The sequence below is a fragment of the Molothrus aeneus genome, chromosome 8 (assembly GCF_037042795.1).
Source record: "Molothrus aeneus isolate 106 chromosome 8, BPBGC_Maene_1.0, whole genome shotgun sequence".
Classification (NCBI taxonomy): Eukaryota; Metazoa; Chordata; class Aves; order Passeriformes; family Icteridae; genus Molothrus; species Molothrus aeneus.
Window position 1 is genome coordinate 17,212,373 of NC_089653.1, and position 17,804 is coordinate 17,230,176.

The window sequence follows — 17,804 nt, forward strand, 5'->3', positions numbered from 1 at the left end:
TGTGCAAGATCTCTCCTGCATTGTAGAGCAGTAGAGGAGGAGTGGTTTGTTACCACCATCTCAATTGAGGTGCTCAGTGCTTTTCATTCTGAGAGTTAAACCCTCCCTCAGAACAGAGGAGGCATTTCCTTCACAGAAATGTTTGTGCTTTTACCTTGGGGGGGAAAAAATAATATAAGGGAGACAAGTATGAGGATGATTCAAATGAAGAATATACACTGGAATATATATACATATATATATATACACTGGAAGAATATCATCTGCCTTGTAAGGAGGAGAATTGCTGATTTTGGTTTCAGAGAGGAGACTTGGATGCATATTGGTGTTTTGAACAGTGTTCTGTGTAGCTTCACTTTTAGTGATACTTTTCTTAGGATTTTTTTATATTACTTGTGTAATTCATTAATACTGTAGAGACAGATACTTCTATAGATCATTTTTTGCATGCTTAAATATTTTTTTTGTTTTCAACTATGCTTTGTCCTGTATTTAAAACAAAAGTGTTACCTGTGACCCTTGACAAGTATTTCCATTGAGGGTAAAATAAACTTTCAAGTCAAGTGAAGGACTTCAGTTTCTCCATAGGTAAGGGCATTTGATTGATTTTTACTCTCAACTTTTTTTGCTGTACTTGTAAATTAAGTACCAAATTCTGTAAACATTTTTGTTGCAGAAGGTTCACTTAATGTAGTTTTTGGATGCAGCAACAATACTGCAATATTTGCTTAAACAAAACCTTTGTTTTAAGAGTCATCTTAGTTCCTTTCAGGTGAAGTGAAGGTTAAAAAAAGATGGAGTGAGTATGTGCATACATGCTTTTGTTCTCAGCTTTTCTAGGGTAAAAATCCCTTACTGGAAATGGAAACAATAAAAATTCCAAAGCCATATCCATATAGGCAGCTTTCCCAACTCCATCTTTAGTGATTTAGAGCTTTTATGTGCAGTCTGAAAGTTTCATTTGTAAAACTGATGTCTTTTACTCTGCTGCCTTTATTGCCTTTATCCATAATCTGTTCATTAGTTTTAGTATTTAGTATAAAAATTTTGATACACCTTGATCAAAACTATGAATAAATACATTGCTTAGCTTCAGGACCTCTTCATCCTGGACATGCTTGCTTTAATTCTTGGTTAGTTCTTTAGGAATAGCTGTGAAAACCTTGTGAAGATGGTAAATTTGTTAGAGTCAGCATTAGGATAAGTCCTTGACAGCAAAGAGCCTGTGTGCTGCTCTGGGGAAGCCTCAAAGTCTGCACTCAGGTACTGGCCCTGAAGTTGTAGGGAAGTGTTGGTGTTCTGCTTAGCTTGACATGACACTGTATAGCAGTATGCAGGTGAGCTTTCCTTCTGTTCCCTTTTTATATATCAATCAGAAACACATCAATGTTTTTTAATAGTTATTTTAGCATTTAATAAAAACTTGAAATAAAAATCAGTTTAACAGAGATGGACAAGTGAGTAGGTGAATATCAATTCCCTGCAGTATTGAAGCAAATGACTTGCAGTGGAAGCATGAACAAAAACATATGGGAGTATTGATCCTTATCCATGCTGCTTATTCCAGACAGCAATGTCTAAAATAATTTACATATTACCTTTTTCCAAGACAAGTAAAACTAGGGAAGAAGGACTAGCCAAGCAGTCACCTTTTCTGAAAATGTGTCTGGGTTTCTGACAGTTGGACTATAAAATGGGAAAATGAGGAGCCCTGCCCTTGAGGACACACAGGCACTCATGTCCTTGTGTGTGGGAAGGCTCTGTTGTCCCACTGCTCCTTTCTGTACAGACACATAAGTGGAGCTTGATCCTTGTCCTCCCTGTGCCTCCTTTGGTTATGTATTTTAAACAGATGGCACCTACCATGTGTGCTGTCAGTACTGATAGACTGCAGTCACAGCAAACTTACTAAGCACTTTCTGTATTTTATGGCTTTAATTCTGGTTCTCTGCATAGGAGATGGGTTTTTTGCCGCACAGGAGCACAAACTGGAAGCTCTGGACAGTATAATCTGGGATGTGGGGTGCCTGGGGCCGTGTGCCATTGCTGCTTCTCAGGAACAGCCCCTCCTCCTTACCTGCAGAATTGGTGCTTACACAGGGGTCAGGCTGTACTGTCCAACTTTGAGTAGTGGCTGTGACAAACTGTGAATTCTTGATGGGAATTTCTTATGTAGATCACCTCAGGGGGAAAGAAACCACCCCAGGGCTTGGGATGCAAATCCATTGCTGTACCCAAAATGTTGGCCAGACTTCCACAAGAGCTGTGTACTTGCACCAGGCTTTGGGCCAAGTTTTGTAATCTCGTTTTCAACTCCTTATATTCCTCAATTTTCCTCACCAAATCAGTAATCCTTGATGCTGTCCTGCTGATGTGCTCTGGCAATGCAAGTGCTTTCTCTGGCCTCACCAGTTTTGGAGTTTGAATTCCCAATGGGTAACTTCACACAAACCTCTTTGGAGTCTCGTTCTTTCTTCCCATCCTTGTTCTTCCCTTGCTTTCTCCTCCCCCCAAACCAAAAAAACAACAAACCAATAAATGTAATAATTCTGGTTCCAGCTACAGCCATTGCTGTGTTCTTGCTGCCAAAAGCCATGTTCAGGGATTAGTCATCCTCTCAGATTGTGCTGCATTACCTCTTGTGCACTGCAAGAGATAGAACTAAGCATCACCCCGTGCAGAATTTCACATGTCTGCTGTGACTCTTCAGGTCTTGTCATATGGAAATATATTTTCCTTTAATTTTCATCTAAGTTATATTCCATGATTGAAATAAACCATAAGAATAAACTTGTTTATACAGCTGTAAATGCATGCAAACTGAGGGGACTGAGACAACTTTTCTGAAAGCTGAAGATGCAAGATGAAGTCTGTGAAACCAAGTATTCCAAGACTAGGCATAACATCTTCATGGTGTAAAGTGATATTCTCTCAGAGTTACTTTCCCACATGGTATTGAAGTCCAAACTGATTTAATTTTGTTCTTTTCCTCACTTACCTGGAAAAAGAATTTTATTTAACTGGGGAAGGAATTCAGACTGGGTAACTGCAGAGACCCACAAGTAGATGCAGATTCCTGTCTGACCCATTTTCCTTTCACTGTGATTAATTCCTGAGGCAGAAAAGGCCAAGATGCCCGAATCCCAAAGGTGGGAGGGTCAGAAATAGGTATCTTACCAACACTAACTATAAAGAATAATACTTTGATTTAATGTGCCTGCTTTAAATGAAGAAAGGTCTGTTATATATGTTGTTCTTGTTCATCCACTGTGTGTAAAATACTTCCTTTGAATTCTGAAATACTTGTGGGCTCTGGAGGAGTTTTGTTTGGTTGGTTTTGTTGCATTCAGGACATTCCAGTTTCTATCCAAAATCAGCTAAACAAAAAATACAGCATAAGAAAAAATAATTTCTTACTGTCTTAATGTAAAAACTCCCCAAAGTGCTCAAACTATAAACTTTTCAAGCTGGAATACAAGGAAGCCAAAAGCTTCTCTTCCAGCTGCCTTACAGTTAGATTTTTTTTTTCCTTGAAGGCCCAATGATATGCAGCTAGAGCCAATTTTTTCAGGGTCAGAGTACAGTCTGATTTGTTTTGTTGGTGTCTTCCAGTGTCTTTGTCCTCTTCTGTTTTTTCTCCACTGAGAATAGCTTACATATTTTGGCTTGTAAATACTACAATTACACTTGGGCAAAGGGGAGGAAGGAAAGTTGTAGAAAGACCATTTCTTAAGTTTTCCTTCATTTTGAGAAGAAGCATGAGGTTATTTTTTGGGGATTAAACCTTGCTGACTGATATGCCTGATCCCTTTGGTCAGTTGATCCCTCAAGGCAAGGAGAGCACTGATTAGTACTCACTCTATCACTTATTTTGTGTGGACATGAGGGAAACTATGGCAGAGGTGCTGTTCTGCAGAGATCATGAACTCTGAGTCATCCCTAGGCTGAATTTCCTCTGAATGTTATGTAACTCCAGTATTTATACAATTGGAATGCATGTATTATAGCTGGAGCACTTGAGAGTTCTCTTTTTCATGTGAGAGCAGAGCCCCTGTTCTCAGGGTATGTGGCATAATACTGATTTCACTAATGAAGCAGTTCCATTGCAACATGCACTTGAGGTTGTCATGGAATTATTCCAGATTTTTCAGGGAAAAAATTAAATCTTGTCACTTAAAATTGCCTGTGTTTGAATGGTAAAGCTGAAACAAAAAGTTGGTGCAGTGCAACAGTGATCTATGCAGTCTTCAATCTCATCCATGATCTTCAATATCATCTTTACTTTCAAGTTTAACTGCTCTCATAAAAAGTCAGTTCCAAGTTTTCCAGAGCTTTGTGACACTCTGCTGTTATAATAAATACAATCCGTAAGTAGTAACTTAAATACAACAATAGTTTAAGAAGTAAGCAATGTAGTTTAATTTTTTTAAGTGTTCTTAGGAAAGTCCTGATTTATTCTAACATTACGGCCTGGAGTTGAAAAGCCAGCACAGACTGAGCATTTTGATACTTCAGTAAATGTACTTCATTTAGGTGCATCCTGACTTTTTTTTGCCTTTCTAGGATAGGAGATAAACTTGTCTTTGTAGGGACCAAACTGAGTTATCTTTTTTGGTCTTATGTGGCAATTTTTAACATTACGAAAAGCTTAAGGAGAGTAGATGGCCAAATCTCAGTGGCTGGCAGTCAGACTGCTTTTCCTTTGAAGATCTTACATGCATCTTTCTCATATGTCCCCAGAATGTGCAGCTGTGAAGTTGTGGGCTTTCATTTTATTTTAGTTTAGCATAAGTAACGGGGAGGATTTAATTTCTCCAAGACAGAAGTCTCCAACCTTTATTGAAAGGGTAAAGGACTGATGGGATGTAACACTTGCCTTGAATGACATGCATTCTTCTTCTGTCTCCTGTCTTGTGGTTCCTTTCATGTTGGATCTTCTATAACTCAGTCCTGCCCCATTCTTTGTTTTAGCATCTCCCTTTTCCTTTTAGACAGTGCCTTGCAATTTTCTGTGTATTTCTCTGCCTGTTGCCCAATTAAAAAAAAATCCTTGCCCAAAGCCTTTTATCAGAGACAAGTGACTTCTTTGAAACAGCTTCTTTCACATCTGGATTGAAAAATGGTGAAAAGTATATGTATGTTGCTGGTAGAATTTCACCCTCCTGGAAATGTTTTATTTCAGCTGTAACTTATTATCCAATAGTGCTGAAACCAAAAATATAGTATAATGAGGTCTGGCTGACGCTTTGTTTTTCCACATGGCATGCTAATCTGGAAGTTGTTGTGGTGTCCTTGGGATTTGGATGTAGAAGATAAGAATTAGGAACTGTTAGAGAAATCTGCCCTAATTCTGAATTAGACTGTTATGGAAAACTTACTGGTATTGTAGCTGTTTTCTTAATACATTACTTTTTTTTCTTGGAAGTGGCTTTGCTAATTATTTTGACATTTAAATTGTTCTCATTCCATCATGAGTATGATGAGAGGTATGAGCTCACCATGCTTGTTGATGAGACCTTGGTATAAAAGAGAAGTCCTTGAGTCTCAGTAGACATTCCCAGCATTTCTAGGAGCTGCATTTCCATTCATCGATCTGAAGTCCTTGGTGTCAAGCAGTTCCTTCTCCTGTGTTACAACTAAATGCGTTGGTGAAGCTCTGTAGCTCTGTGCCAAGATGAAATTTCAGTATAATCTGCCTGTAATAGGGCTGGTGGAATTTTCACTGAGCCAAAGGCAGCAGCAGATGAGAGCTGACACTGAGCTAAATGACTGCATGCTTTTCACAGGGTGAGAGTGTGTGCATAGGCTTTCCCTGTTGGTTGGTTGGAGATGTACAGATAGATTACACACTGTGTCATAATAAATAAATGCTGTCAAATATCTGCTCTGACCTGCTAAACTGAGAAGTAAAAATTCTGGAGTCTGGATAAGATTATAATGAAAAGCTGCTTTTGGGTAAAAGTGAGGCAGACCAATATATTTTGACTTATGGAGATTCAAAAAGACTCAATTTAAATTTGATAGGCTTTACTTAAGAACCATTTTAAGGTAACTGAAGAAATATTTGTGTTGAATTGTAAAGGTTTGAAATTCCCTCAGAGATGGATGTGGAGTCTGCTGTAGCTATTAGTGGTCATTTGAACTTCATGGAAGCTGCTGAGCATTTTGGGTTTGCTCTGTGCAATTCTTTTGAATGATCAGTACTCAGCCATGCTTATTAACAGACAAAAGTTCTCAAGAAAACCAGAGAAGCAGTTAATGGCTTGTGCTATTTAAAAGTAATAATATTTAACAGTTTTAAAAATGGTAATCATCATATTTTCAGAAAATGAACGTATGCTTTTGCAGGAGAAAAATAATAACTTAATTCTTTGAAAATGCTTTCTTTTTTAATAGATTATGGAAGAAACAAATACACAGATTGCTTGGCCATCAAAGTTGAAGATTGGAGCAAAATCAAAAAAAGGTATTTTATTTTGTTCTTGTTATGGGGTGGGATTTGTTGTTATCATAGTAAAAACCACAGAATAAAGAGTTGGATTTTCAGAGTCACACATCAGTACTGGTCACCTGAAGTATTTCCATTTCAGTCTGCCATTTCTTATAGAAATTTTGGTTTGACATTATCTTGGCTTTATATAGGTATTTGATACAGCAACCCATTTTAAGGAGCTTGCAATTCTGTGAGTATTTTTTTTAATCAAAACTGCTGTATTAAGCATGTGTGACTTCTGCTGTATGATTCTGTATCTAATCAGAACAGTTTCTTTATTTTACAGCAGCCAAAGCCAGTGTTTCTGGTAACATTTTAGATGAGTGGGTGTTTTGTGGGGTTTTGTGTTTGTTTCTGTAGAGTACAAAGATGAGTGTTGGCCAAGCCCAGCAGAACAGTAAATACTCATTGTGTCCCTGACAGGGACAGCCTGCACACATTTTTGGGTTCTCTAAGAAACCTAAGTGGAGCTGTTTCTTAGGAATGACCAGTATTGTGTTTTAAATTGTTTCTTTTGGAAGTCCAGCCTATTAGTGTGAGCTAAGTATACAGTCTGGACATCTCTCTTGGAAATAAACCTTCTTGTTCTGTTCATAAGGAGTCATAGCTGTGACTGATTGAAAGCAACACTTAATTTCTCTTCTGCATAAAAAATGGAATTGGGAACACTGCATGCATTTCTGTCCAGGCTGATACATATTTAAAAACCAAGAAAATGAACTTCAGATAATTTCTCTCCATGTTATATATAGAATGTAAAGGTGGAGGTGTGGGCTAACCTTAGTAAATTAATAACATCTCTTGGGAAGAAAAATGACCTTCTTAGAAAGGTGCAGGATTAATAAAAATTTTATGGTGTAAAGTGAGATTGTTTCTGAGATACTTTCCCACATGGTGTTAAAGTCAAAATTGATTTCATTTTTTCTTTACCCCACTTGCATGGAAAAAGAAGCTTGCTTAAATGGGGAAGGAATTAAGACTGGGGAAAGTGCAGGTGTTCTGTATGTAGGCATTAATGTGTGGAACTAACATTGATAGTAATGCAGGAGTGACAAGGTCTCTGTGCAAACCTGGGGAGTTCTGTGTACCCTCTCCTTGGGTGCTGGGAATTGATGCACACCTGACACTCCTCAGCAAGCTGAGGCACAGGAGTTGGTTTTTCTTCTGAGGACAGAAAAGATGAGATGGTACCTCTAACTTTTTTCCCCCTAATTTAAGTGGGCTTAGTTCTGAAGATGGAAAGCATGAATGAAAGGCAAAAAAAGAGGGGTAAGAGAGGTGGTTGGTTGGGTTTCTGCATTGGTACTTGGAGATGCAGCTTTAAATTAAATTAATTTAACCTCTTTATTAGTGACCTCAAGTAGAAGATCATGTGGTGAAGCTCTATCAATGCATAGAATGAATTTGAGTACCATGGGAAATAAAACAGCTAAAAGAGTTATGGGCTGATAACAGTAAAAATTGAGGAAAGGGAGCACATATTCCAGCTGGGCATACTGAGTGAATCTGCAGTGGGAATGATTATTCTGCAAAGTCCTTGTGCCAAAAGAAACCTCAGATAGTGAGATAGTGATGGGCTGTAAACAAGACATTTTAGCAATATGCTAAACTATTAAAAAAAGTATTTCAAATGCCTGTGGATTTCAGGGTGGCTCTAGAGTTAAGACTTGTGCTCTCTGGCCACCTCTGGTGTGCTGGGTTGTGTGTATATACACCTAAGATGGTAAATTACAGCATGTGTACAAAGAACCCCTTAACCCTGAGGTTCCTATTTCTTGTGAAATAAGGTGCAGTTTATATGTTCTGTTTACACTTAATACCAATTGTTTGCAATGCTGTGACTTTGCATTTGCAGCTACAGCAGCTGTTTATATAGGGGTAGATATTCCAAGTGTTTAACATACTCTTAGCTTCACTTAATGACATTTTGTGATTGAGAGGAGAGTCTGCAACAAACAACTGGCTGGCTCCCCAGGGACTGGAACTCAGAACATGGTCTGCCTGCCTCCCTCCTTGGCTGGAGCTGAGCCTGAGTCATTGATGAGGGAGCAGCAGCTATGGACCGTGCTTTACCCCAGCCCCACGCTGCACCCAGGCATCACCCACACATCCTAGGGTTTTTTTATAGTTCTGCAACATAATCTGCTTGTGGTTTCAGCAGCTTCACATCCTGTGTGTTGTGGCCTTAGGTCATTCACAGCTTTCTTCCCAATATAGGGGAAAAACAGTCGTTAGGAAAACGTTGCTTTTCTTCCTGTGATATTGGTCAGTCTGTCATGAAGCACTCAGGGCTCAGTGATATCATTCTTCTCACTGCTGGTGACAATTTTAATTAGACACTACTGATACTAAATCAATAAGAACAAACCATGTTTTGTTTTGAAGTGAAACACAAAGACGTTGAAATTTACAGCCAAGGTGTACATAGTAAGATTCAGTAAGGATGAGAAATAAGTTCTCTACAAGATCCAGAATCCTTTCGTGATCTTGTAGAAAAAAACGTGCTACAGTGAAGCTGAAGCACCAAGAGTAGATGACTGGTGAACCTCTGTATTATTTCTTTTCTCTTATATTAATTACAACTTTTAAATTGATGAGTCCAAAATTCTATATTTTATGTATCATAATGGTAATTCATTAACTTACACTTGATAAATATTTTCTGATGGGGTTTTTGAATTGCAAAAGACTAATGTCTGAATTAAGCATAAGCAGATTTTAAGAATTTCCTAATTCAAATTCATTATTTAATGTATTTTCTAAAACACATCATCACAAAGCTAAATTTAAAAAACTATTATCAACTCTCAACAGTTTCATAAGGGCAAAACAGGAATTTCCTGGTTTTAATGAACACCAGATGCTGTAGCCTTACTCTAGTGATGAGGAGGGTTAAAGCATTTAGAAATAAACGTTTAGAAAACACACAAACACATAAATCTTCCACAGCATCTTAAAGCAAGCCATTTGTTCAAGTTGCCAAAGAGATCCCATAACATGAAGGATTTAGGGAGGGAAGTGAACAATTTAAAGCACTTCGTGACTGATTCCATCAGTAATGAAAGAATTGACACTGGCAGGGTTTCCTCTGCTTTGCACTGGTGCTGTAGAGCTCAGGCTGTATCAAAGCCTCATGTTCTGGAGGTCTGGGATCTTCTCTAGTCTGGTGAATTAAAGGCCAAATTGAGAGACAGTCACTCTGGCTCTCAACATGCTTTTTCACTCTGTTGTAGTTACTGTTCCTTTGGAATGCTGTTAATTGTCTTTTAAAGATTTATTCAGTGGTATGAAAGCATGAGTAGGTTGCCAAATCCTAAATGATCAGATGCTGTAGTTCCACAAACATTTTCCAGGCAGGGGTAAGATAATGGGATTTTCCCTCTCCCTTTCTGAAATACTGACCTGTCTTGTTCTTGTTGTCCAGCCCTTTCTGCTGTGCTGCCATTGGAGCTCACGTGGGGGACCAGGGTGGCTGTTCCTAAAATCTAGCCATGGATAATTTTTACTTTTGCAGAGGGAGCATTCTTGTTCATTTGCTAGGTGTCTGAACCCTCACTATACGTGCTCATATGTCTCCCTATCTGTTTGTATGGAACTGGAATGCTTAATGCCTTGGAAGCAGGTGAATGTCATGTTAACCAGCAGCAGTGCTTGTGGATGGGTACTGAAACTGTTCTTTAGGAAATGGATATATGGGAGTTCAGATTTCACCTATATTCCTTACTAATTTTTATTTCTAAGTTCTCCCTCCCCCATACCCCTGTGTCCCTTTGCATTTCAACAGCCAGAAAGAGGCTGTGGGATGTGTGTACTCAGAATGCAGCTTGGAATAGCTTTTGGGGAGCAGCCACCATAAGAATCCCTTCAGCTCTTGGAAACTTAGTGGCTCTAAGCAGCAGGATGATCAGAGACCTGGAGCAGGGAATATTTTGAATAGTTAAAAAAGATGGTAAGGGGAAATGTAAGATAAATTGAACTTGCAGAGCAGGTAAGAACACTGGGGTCCCTTCCACTCACTTTTAGAAAGGACTTCTCTTGCTCTTTTTTCTTCCTCTCACTCCCATGTTTTCATTCCTCTTGTGTTTTCTTTAGTCTCCAGCTCTTTATCTGTATCATAGCCTGAAATTTCCAATTTCTTTTCTTTCTCTGTTGAACTGCTGTTACTTTATTTTACCTCTTCTCTTATTTGCTGTTTCTGGCATTGTGACTTTTTGTTTTGCTTTTTTTCTGTTTTTCCTCTCTTATCACTGATGCATTTTAAGTTGGTCAATAAAAATCTATTTGTACTTTTTCCATTTGATTTTACTTTTTATCAAATCTTTCCTCTTTTTTAATAACTTCAGAAAATTTAAACTAGTTTTTGTTATCAAAGCATTTCATACATGCTGTTTTTCATTAGCATATCTCCAACACAAGTACAGAGCATGTTAAATTCATATCCAAGGAGAATAGCAAGAAACATAGTGGTGCTGAAGGTACTGAAAGGAAGGCAGCAATAACTGGCTTTGGGCACTGCTTACACTTTTGGTTACACTGGCAATTTGGTTTCATTTTTTTCATTAAACTTTGCCTTTTGCAAATTATCTTGCAAGCCAAGTGCAACTGTTTCCCTCTTTGCATCCTGAGCTGTGAGGGTAACATGCACAGTGAAGTTAATAACCAATACCAAGCTTGAGATGAATAACCAGAGAGACTTCAGCCAAATCAGTAAAAGCTCACTCTGGTTTATTGGAATGTTGTTTAGGTGCAAGGGAAGCTTTCTGCCTGTTTCAGGAGGCTTGTGATAAAAGGTAGCGCCTCCTCTTTTGTTAAGATAAATGTCCCTGCTTAATGAGCTCAAGGCCAAACTTGTGAGTTACTGCCTTAGATATCTAGAGTAAGCTAAAATGTTTGTCCTTTCAGACCTTTAAATCAACTTTCAGTTGTTTCCCAGTACTGTGGTAGAAGCTGAAGTTTATGCTTTCAGATGAAACAGGGAGGGAGAGAACCAAGAACTGTGATGTCAGGCTCTGCAGCCTTAGGAAAGTGGGCAGATAAAATGCCAGGTTATTTCTTCTTTTGCCATAGGCTTTCTGATAAATATGATTTTAGGCATTTTAGATAATTTTTTTTTTTTCAAAAATACCTAATTTTCTCAATTCACTTTGTCAATGCAATCTTTTTTGAAAAGAGTGTGAACTGCTTTTAAGGCTAAACCTCTAGCAGTACAATATCACAACTCTGAATTACACATAGATTAACCAGGAGTGGTTAATCTATGAGTAGTTCAGAGCTGTGCCTGCCAGTTCAGCATCCATTGCAAGCACTTCATCATTTACACACGTGTTCCGTGGAGGGATTACATCACCACTTAAAACACAAGTGCATCATAAGTTGTGCAATATTGCTCTTTGTACTGCAGCTGAGCTGAATCCCACATTTGTACAGAGGAGAGACTGCCATGCAGGAATTCCACACTGCAAAGCCCACCTCATATTAATGGATGTGAGTAGGACTTGGTCAATGCTTGTGTCCAAACCCAGTATTTTATTATTAAATATCAGTGATAATGGAAGAGTTAGTAACCCTCTGCAGCATCATTAGCTAGGAGTCTTATGAGCTTTACACATCACTGTAACCTCTTATAGCATGTCTGGGAGTCTCTAGAGTTTTCTTTCCCCCAGGAAACACCCAGCCAACCAAACCAAACCACCCCTAAGCAAACCAGAGAGCTCAATGAGGCAGATGTTGAGAAACTTTGAGTAGAGGGAAAAGTACTTGTGTGGTATCAAGGGGGTTTGGACCCTTGCTTCAGGAGATTCTCATTGCATTGATGGTGTTTTGTAGTAAATGCAAAGTTTGGTGGAATTAATAGATTTCTCTGCTTTGTTATCACTGGGATTGCTGAAACACTGGAAGGATTTTGGTCTAGGCCACTACATTTACATTACATACCTCATCTTTTCTAAATACCAGCTGTCTTGGTGTTCTTGAGATGCTGGCATGTGTGCAAAGGGCAGTTATATAACCTGAAATTTCCCCAAGAAATTAGCCAAGTCCTAGTTTAGACAAATAAACATAAAAGCAACTAGAAAATTCCTAATAGATTAGGCTATTTGCTTCTTTGTCTTATGCAACTCCTAAGCAGATAATGCTGTGCTCTGTGTGGTTGTGTGCATATCTTCCCTGAAGGAGTGGTGCAGAATTGGGAAATTGGAACAGGGAAGTGGTGGAGTTGCCATCCTTGGAGGTGTTAAAAAAAAAAAAAACAAACAAGTCATGGCTTAATTGACAAGGTGGTGTTCAGTCAAACGTTGGACTTCATGATCTTGGAGGTCTTTTCCAACCATAAAGATCCTCTGATTCCATGTAAAATAATGACTGTTAGGATTGACTTATTTTTTAGGTCTTTGGTGTTTTCCTTTTCTTTAAGGCTTTACATACATGTTACTCCTTCTTAATATAGTTGCAGCCATAACAGAGGGTTTTACTTGTTTCCTTAAATGACTTCCTTCTTCTGGGCCAAAGAGGCATTAGTTATTTTTTTTTCCTTTTTCACCTTGTATGTATATATATTATGCCTGATTTTAATTTTGTTAAAAAGTGATTTGGAACTAGCTATATTGTGGACAAACCACAGAAATTAAAGATTATGGATTTCAGAGATGGTGTAAGTTGCATGAAAACATTTTCTTACAGAAGCTACTTTTCTTAGTTACAGTAGATTTATTCTTAATTCTTTCAATATATAAGTGAATCATGCTGCTTTTTTAAAGACTATGCCCAAGTAAAATGTGAGGTAAAAGTACTCATGTTAATAGGATTAAGAGCACTCCTATAATTTCATTCACTTCTAAAATTGCAATCTTTTCCTTTGTAACCATATGTAACATTTAAAATTGCATTAAAATGTTGTGAATATTAGGAAACAGAACTTCATGTGCTGGAATTGCTTGTGTGCCTGCCACTACTTATCTGTGTTGCTGATTTATAAATCTTAAAGGAAAACACTCTACTGTAAATTACTGTAGAAGAAATTGATGTTTTGTGTTTCTTTAAATGCAGCAAGGCACTGAGTTTGACTTTGCACCTAATGTCTTAAATGGTGAACCAGCCCCACCTGGGAAGGTCACACAGCATCCCAGGACTACCAAGGGCTGTTAATAAACCAAGAACTCTAACAGTGGTTTTTTCACAGTTTGGGTCAACTCCTGCTCTTGACCTACTTTCATATCTCTGTTGCTGTTTCTAGTTACAATAAAACCTCAAAACCAAACCTGATCAAGTGAATGTGGGATACAATCAACTAATTTTCCTACCTTAAATTCTGTGCTATGAATAGCCACTCAATTGGTTTAGAGCCTTAAGCTCCAATTAAAAGAAAAAAGGGGTAGGGGAATTAATCAGGTCCTTGGAGACCTGCACTGATATGTGGAGTTTTTCTGACAAACTTCAGCTTCTCACCCACTAAAATACTTTTGAAAACTGTGCCAACTGAAAGGCTGTAACCCTAACTCTTGCTAGGAGCCAAACATGTATGGAGTGATGACTCTTCCTGTTCCTTTAGCTAGGGATGAAGGGATGTAGAGTGATGGAGAGAAGAGAGCATCTAAACCTCTGAAGTGCCTGGATGCTTAAGCAAACAGAGGTAACTTTTGTGTTGGCCTCTTGTTAAGGTTTAATTTATTTAGTCTCAGCACTGATTTCAGTGTGCACATCAATAGAAGTGTTGGCTCAGCTTGCCCCAAGTCATCCTGCAGCTTACAGAGACAGTAATGTACTGTATCTGGAGCTCTGCCAGCCACTCAAACCTGCTGCTGCTCTAGTGCCTTATTCTGCTCGTGTGGCTCCCCACCCTTAAAGTCAAGGAAACAGCCCCTGTCCATACCTGGTGCAGTGGGGTGAGGGAGGTGGTGGTTTGATGGCTGCTGTGGGCCCCTGCTCCCTCAGGAGAGGAGCTTTCTACTGTAACTAAGAATTCCACAATACAGCTAGTTACCTGGTTACACAGCAGGCAACAGAAAGGTGCTGCAGGATGGGCTTTGGAGTTCACTTCATGAGTCTTTCCCAGCTGCAAATGGAAAGGGGATCCCAGTGTGCCAGTTTGAGACACCTTCCTGTAATAGCAGTAGGCACAATGGGTTTTGATCACCAGACCCCAGGACAGCCTTATTCCACATGTGAATAACGACAAAGGTGCACTCACTTGTGCCTTTTCCAAGCACTTGCAAAGGCAAGACTGGTAACCACTTCTGCTAGAAGCAAAATCAGGGAGACATGATTGTTTTCACAGCTGGCAAACAGCACAATTGTGGTCTTCCCTCTCTCTCCTGCCTTGCTGCATGCTTCCAGGCTGTCCCCTGCCTCCATGGCTCCCTGCTAGGCAGCTCAGCCCTGCAGCCTGGCATGCCCTGGTGCCAGTCCCACTGACGCAGGGGACATTCAGGGCCGCTGGGTTGTGGGGGCCAGTGCTCTTTTGTCAGCAGAATTTTTCCTGAAGCTGCTTAGTTTTGGTTCCCAAGGTGTAAAGTTTGTGGGTCTGACTTTATACCAGTTCAGTCAAGGTTTTCTCAAAAATCCTGGCATTTCAAAACCTTTTCCTTGTTGGTGCCCATGACAACAGAACCGTTGGTTTGGGTATTCTGTGTCAGCTCTCTCTGTGTGCAGCAAAATTCCTTTGCAGCTCTTATTCAACCTCACTAAAAACAGGAAAAAAGATTCACCCTGTTATGCAATTGTCCAGCTAAGGACTGTGTATATAAGTAGATTTCTTTATAAAAAATTCTGCTCATATCTTCAAAATGGATGAATTGCACATATGATTCTGCAATGCAATTGGAAGTTGCTCATGCCAGGAGATAAAGGGTGCTCTGCAATGTTTCTTGAGAATGCTGGCAGTGTTTGGGGAGGGGGGAGTAACATGGTCTCTTATCTATGCAGTTGCTTCATAAAATTAAATTTCAGTCAGATCTGGTCAAGGGTCTGGGAAATTACAAGTTTTTTCTGTTCCTTAGAGTGGCATTAAACTTGTTTTTGTTTGACCTTATTGCAGCAAAACTAATGCTATTTGTATTACTCTAGTACTTTTTCCTTTAGAGAAGGGATTATTCACCCTCTTGAGTATTTTTCATGAGAGAAGATGAACTCTTGATGTTAAGTGTCCATAGTACATTTTTGTTCTTTTGTCACCATGTACCTTTTCTTGGGTTTGGTTGGAGAAGTGTTAAAAAAGGCCAAGTGTCATGTTTCATTTTTTTTTTAAGTATGACATGCTCCTGCTATCATGTGTTTCAATCCTAATGGCTGAGAAGGCATAAAGGGATTCTGAGAAGTTCTTGCTACCAAAATAATGCATTACTGAATGAAATTATCTGACACTAATATGAGTAACTGAGGGTGCTAATTTCAACACACCAATTATGCATTAAGCACAATTAAGCATTATGCAGTGAGTGGCAATGGTATGTCAGGTTAGCAAATAGGACTTGAATTCTTGTTTCCATTTGGAACAAAAAATGCTTTGAGTGGAGGAGGCCAGAACCCTCCAGCTCTCAAAAGCTTAGAGAAACAAAGATGTGTGACAGAAATCTACTTAGGAGTCTTGTCACAGTTAGAAGGAAAAGAAGATCATATGCCCTTGAATATTACTGGGGAGAACATTACATTTTTATACTTGAAGCAATTCTTCCTAATGTGTGATATTCTGTAGCTAACCAAAAAATGCCTAGTCTTTCCAGGTTTGGATACAGTGTTTCTGTAACTTCCCCAAAGAGGCTTTCCTGGGGACAGGAGCACTTGCAGGTAGGGCTGGCTGCTGCATTCCCTGCTCCAACCCTGATCAAGTCCTATAAACCTTCTGGAATTACAGTGTACATGAGTATCATCCTCTCCCTGCAAATTTGATGCATTACTAGTAAAATTCTGATATTTTTGTGTGCTTTGATTTCAAGTATTCTTTATACTGTGCATTCTAAATATAGACAGAGTCTGTGCCAAAGGCAGAGTGCAAGCTTACAAAACCATCATTGATAGAAATTCTGGTCTCTTTAATGACTTCCTCTGGAAACTGTAATTTGAATCATACAATTTTTCTGAAGTAGCAGTAGGAGGGAATATCTGAAAAATAGCTGTAATAGAGTTTTCAGAATTTTAGACTTTTCATCTGTACACACTTAACCTTCCATAAAGCTGAGTTGGTCATTTAATTCCATTATTACTTGGCAAGATTATCTTGTCTGTAAAAGTCAAAATCTTTTAAGTCAAATCTAAAGAGGACAAAATCCTAGGCATAGCTAGTGTTCTGGTGATTTTTTTTTGGGTCCACATTTTTAAGGTTTAAAAAGTTTGTGTTTTTATGGTAAATGCTTGTTAAGCACCCTGGTAGTTTTAGCTTTGGAATTGGGTTTGTTTAGCTGGGGAAACCAAAACCATCTGGCAATGCTCACCAGCCATGGCCAGTCTCAGAGGGCTGTTGGCAACATCTTCTCCCTGTATTAACTCCTGTGAAAGGGAAAGGCAAATGGGCTCTTGTTAATGGGAACAAAGCTGTGGGAAAGGACAAAGTTGGGAATGAAGTGGAATGGAGAGAGACACAGAGAGGAAATGAGAGGCTGATGAGGAGACTGAAGCCAGTTGGAAAGAGGTAGGTGGGATGGCAGGAAATGTGAGGTTGGAGTGGGAGTCTTAAAGAAATGAGGGTTTTGAAAGAATAGAATGATAAAGAGTTAGTGCCAAAGATGGTGTAAATGGGAAAACAGATGGGAGCTGCAAAGGAGGAAGGTGGTGAAAATGCATATTACAAAAGGTGGAGGGGAGGATTACAGCTTTCTGTTCATAGGTGCCTGGCATGGATTTCCAATGCATATCCTTGTCTTGGAAATCAGATCAGACACAATTCTGAGGTTCTTACTTAATGAATATCCTAGGGGAAAACTGCTAAGTGCTGCTGTATTGATGTGTACTTTAATTACTGTCCTAAACCAGTGATTCAATGCCTAACATGTCACTATTCCCATTTGATGTTTTTGTCCAGCTTCCATAAAGTTGCAGTTTTGATGGCTGCAATTTAAATTTGTTAAACATTTACCAGATGTCTTATTTCGCATCAAAACATATGGATGACTTTAAAAGACCAGGAATGCAAAATATGAATTTCTAGTCCACGGGAGCTGAGGATATTGGCAATTTCTACTAAAAAAAGAATCACGAACAGAGTTAGAATGTGTGCAAGTAAACCAAGATGTCAATAAAAAAGATTAATTTTGAGTGCAGCTTTCATCCAGCTGATTGGTTTTCTATCCAGTGCAATGTCAAATAATGTAAACTTGGTTTT

General features: G+C 38.9%; 1 protein-coding gene across 1 annotated transcript in view; it reads left to right on the top strand.

Moving 5' to 3' along the window:
- The window catches only part of BICC1 (BicC family RNA binding protein 1), an 89,697-nt gene that overhangs the window by 38,362 nt on the left and 33,531 nt on the right, over positions 1-17,804 (top strand). Inside the window, exon 3 of the mRNA XM_066555033.1 lies at positions 6,397-6,466. Within this exon, the coding sequence (XP_066411130.1) occupies positions 6,397-6,466 (70 nt within the window). The remainder of the gene's footprint in view (positions 1-6,396; positions 6,467-17,804) is intronic.